The sequence below is a fragment of the Ostrea edulis genome, chromosome 3 (assembly GCF_947568905.1).
Source record: "Ostrea edulis chromosome 3, xbOstEdul1.1, whole genome shotgun sequence".
In the NCBI taxonomy this organism is placed as follows: domain Eukaryota; kingdom Metazoa; phylum Mollusca; class Bivalvia; order Ostreida; family Ostreidae; genus Ostrea; species Ostrea edulis.
This window is the reverse complement of record NC_079166.1, coordinates 23,769,048-23,772,382: the sequence shown is the minus strand read 5'-3', so window position 1 is coordinate 23,772,382 and position 3,335 is coordinate 23,769,048. Positions and strand designations below refer to the sequence as shown.

Here is a 3,335-nt window from a genome sequence, read left to right as displayed (position 1 = left end):
TAGAGTAAAAACAATTTAATAACTGTTTCGTCGTATCATCATTTTTGTTGCCTTTAATGCTTCATCTTTATTGTGGAAATATTGCCAAACGATAGCCACACTGTTTATCTCCGGCGATGATAGGTAAGGGCCATTCAAATTGCTATCATGGCAGTTGCTATACCACCATCCACCTTTATATTCCTTAGCACAGTTGGCAGACGTATGTATATCATTCTCCCTGTCTTTTGTAGAGAAGTACATTCCATTATGAGCATTGATCAAACTGTCCCCTATAAAGAATCAAAATCCTGAAAGTAATGTTACAAGTTGATATTTTAACAGTGATCAATCTCATAACTCCTGCAAGCAATACAAAACAGATATTTGGGCAAACACGGACCCCTGGACACACCAGGGATGGGATCAGGTGCCTATGAGTAAGAATCCCCTGTCGACCGGTCACACCCGCCATGAGCCGTACATCCCGATCAGGTAAACGGAGTTATCCGTAGTCAAAATCAGTGTGCCAGTAGTTGGTCTCAATTTTGAAAATGATCATTCGCAGAACATGCTCTCGTGTATCGAATCAGCTGAGACATAAACATCGTATGCACCTACCTCCAATATATTGTCAACGGGGATCTCCAGCATCCTCTTATATCAAATTCAGTGTACTTGTGATTACTCTCAGAGTGGTGTTTAACAAAGTATTTTTTTGCATGACTGATCAAAAGATTTGAATATGTCACAAACGTAGTCTGGGGTTTCTCCTTTAGAGTAGTCAATGTATTTGTTAGGGGCAAGGAGTGTAATTGCAATGTCATTGTTACCCTTGAAGTCTACGTAAGCCTTTACTGACCATTAATGGTCGATTTCAGTTATACTTTTACACAATATAGTATATATGTTGCAAGGAATTTCAGCACAGAGGTTTAAACAGTCGCGTTTAAAGTCAGCATTTCGCAAATTTTATCGTCGTTATAATGATCTAGTTTTTTCAATAAAACCTATCATTGGGTTAAATGCTGTCTACCGTGTTTCATACCGATTGTTACGCCGTTCTTGGCACACTGATGTTGACTACCGATTACTTCGTTTACCAGTCAAGATATAGGGTTTGCGGCGGGTTTAACCGGTCAACAGGGGATGCTTACTTCTCATAGGCACCTGATCCCACCTCTGGTATATTCAAGGATCCGTGTTTGCCAAACTCTCTATTATGTATTCCATATAGGAGTTATGAGATTGATCACTGTTCGCTATGTTCACCATTCATTTATAAGAAATAAGATTAAATCTATTTTCAAAGTTTGCAGTTTCATCAATGTTTATTTAAGAATATATATCATTGTCCAGTCTTAACGTTGGAAAATTAATATTGCCTGAAATATGCTTTCCACGGATATCTGAAGGAACGTTGTACATTTACACAAGCGTCAACATACGTTGATTAAATGACCATTGAAATGCATATGGTTGGTTTATACCAATTGGACGAATAGCATTGTATGCGTGTTGACAAAATTCATCTTCATGTTTATGACGGTCAATACAAGTTGATTATGACCTATTCGTCAAACAAATTGTTTACGAAATATCAAGCTGAATACCTGCAGTCCCTGAAAATCCTGTTACATTTAGTTTGTATTTGTCCGCTTCATTTCCAATGGAGAAATTTGAATACTTTGCAAACCCAGTTTCCCCGGAAAACGCCTCTACGTCTATCCGTAGTTCCTGATTCGTTCGATTGGTGAGTTCATATATCACGTCATTTCCTGTAACAGTTGAAAAGTAATGCAAGAAGCATTTCAAAATTTGATGTTAAACCTGCATGTCTTCGGTTTTGTGCAAGTTTCGCTTTGTTTTTATTCGGGACTTTTTCACATTTACATATAAACACAAGTAAGTGAAGTGCAACATACTGTAAATAATACACTATTCAATATTCATTTGTATTTCCTGCGTTAAAAAAACAGGTGGGTCATATTTTAGACAATGTTTATTTTACTTAAGACCCAATATATAATTTTAGAACAGACGATTGATCTAAATTTCTTCCAGTTATTGACTGCGAAGTCATACCACCTATGTGAGCTATCCTATTTCATGGAAGACGATGTTACTTGATGATAAAGCAATGGAATGAAAGTTCCCCATACCTAGCCACACATTGCCTGTAGGAGTACCGAAACCCGCTTTATAATCATACCATGGGCGATAAAAATCCACTGTTCCATCAACTCTCCTCTGTATCACCTTTGTTAACGATAAGAAGATCTTAATATATATCTAAATTATTATATTCCGTGTTAAATATTTCTATCCCTTTCTTCCTTCTTCGCTTACCGTCCAACCACCCCCCTCTGTAGTCATGTCACAGTAGACCTGTTTGTGTAGACCATATTTAAGCTGGATTGTATACACCCCGTCCCGGCCTTTAGTATCGGGGAATTCCTTCAGTACAGTGTAACAGTCTTCTTCTGAAATGTAAACGTTAGGTCTTAATATCAATGTATGCAAGTATTTGATATAACCATCTTCAATTATGCCACAAAATGATTTAAAATACATAGAATATTCGCTAATTGGGTTTTCATTTATTACAGAATACTCAGGAAAAAATACTAGAGTATAATGAAATTGGACTTAACAAAGAACACGTGGAGGATAAAGATTTATCATTCTAATTGATAAAAGATGTAAATTGAAAACTGGACCAACCTTTCATAATCATGTTTATTAATGATATATTCCGCTGTATATGGGTTATCATGTCAGAAAGTTGATTCATGTCATGTGTAGTATACAACATAAAATCATTAAGCCTATCAGTCAGGGAGTAACACATGGTATTCACAGATGTCAAGTTATGTTTCGTTTCGGTCAAACTAAATGTCAAGTTGGACACCTTTGTTTGAAGATCGCTAGTCCCAGCAAAGTGCATAGCACTAATCCGGGCTTTAATGTCAGACATGTTTTGATACAAACGGGAATTTTCCTCTTTCAAGTCTCCGTTTTCTTTTTTCAGGATTTCGATTTCTCTTTTGAATAATTGTGATTCATTCTTCAGGCCCTCAACACTGCGGCTAACTTGATGAAGAGTTTTCTCGAGTTCCAGTCGGAAGTATGTCTCCTGGTTCATTAACAGATGGATCATGTCAATTTCAGAATGACTAGTGGCTCCACTAGGTCCATAAACAGTATGGTTGCTGTTTCCATTGATGAGAAAACTGAACGAAACACCCCAAAGAACGAAAATACACACGAAAAATAAGGGCATTCTTTCTAAACAAAGCGATATCGCATCAGACGACGATATTTATGAGTTATCGGTCAGTAAGTATGAAGTATGA

At 36.9% G+C, this 3,335-nt stretch overlaps 1 protein-coding gene across 1 annotated transcript; it reads right to left on the bottom strand.

The window, feature by feature from the left end:
• On the bottom strand, positions 1-3,335 carry LOC125675421 (fibrinogen C domain-containing protein 1-A-like). Its single transcript, XM_048913068.2, has 5 exons — positions 2,704-3,335; positions 2,329-2,462; positions 2,142-2,238; positions 1,593-1,757; positions 1-272 (listed from the first exon to the last, which is right to left on the bottom strand). Exons 1-5 carry the CDS (start codon positions 3,260-3,262, stop codon positions 16-18), a joined length of 1,212 nt encoding a protein of 403 aa, XP_048769025.2. The 5' UTR covers positions 3,263-3,335; the 3' UTR covers positions 1-15.

Excerpts from the sequence above, each read along its gene's own strand:
- LOC125675421 (XM_048913068.2), bottom strand. The coding sequence starts at position 3,262 with ATGCCCTTATTTTTCGTGTGTATTTTCGTTCTTTGGGGTGTTTCGTTC. Across the intron at positions 2,463-2,703 it reads AATAAACATGATTATGAAAG|AAGAAGACTGTTACACTGTA; the intron begins GTTGGTCCAGTT and ends TTTACATTTCAG. Across the intron at positions 1,758-2,141 it reads TACAGGCAATGTGTGGCTAG|GAAATGACGTGATATATGAA; the intron begins GTATGGGGAACT and ends CAACTGTTACAG.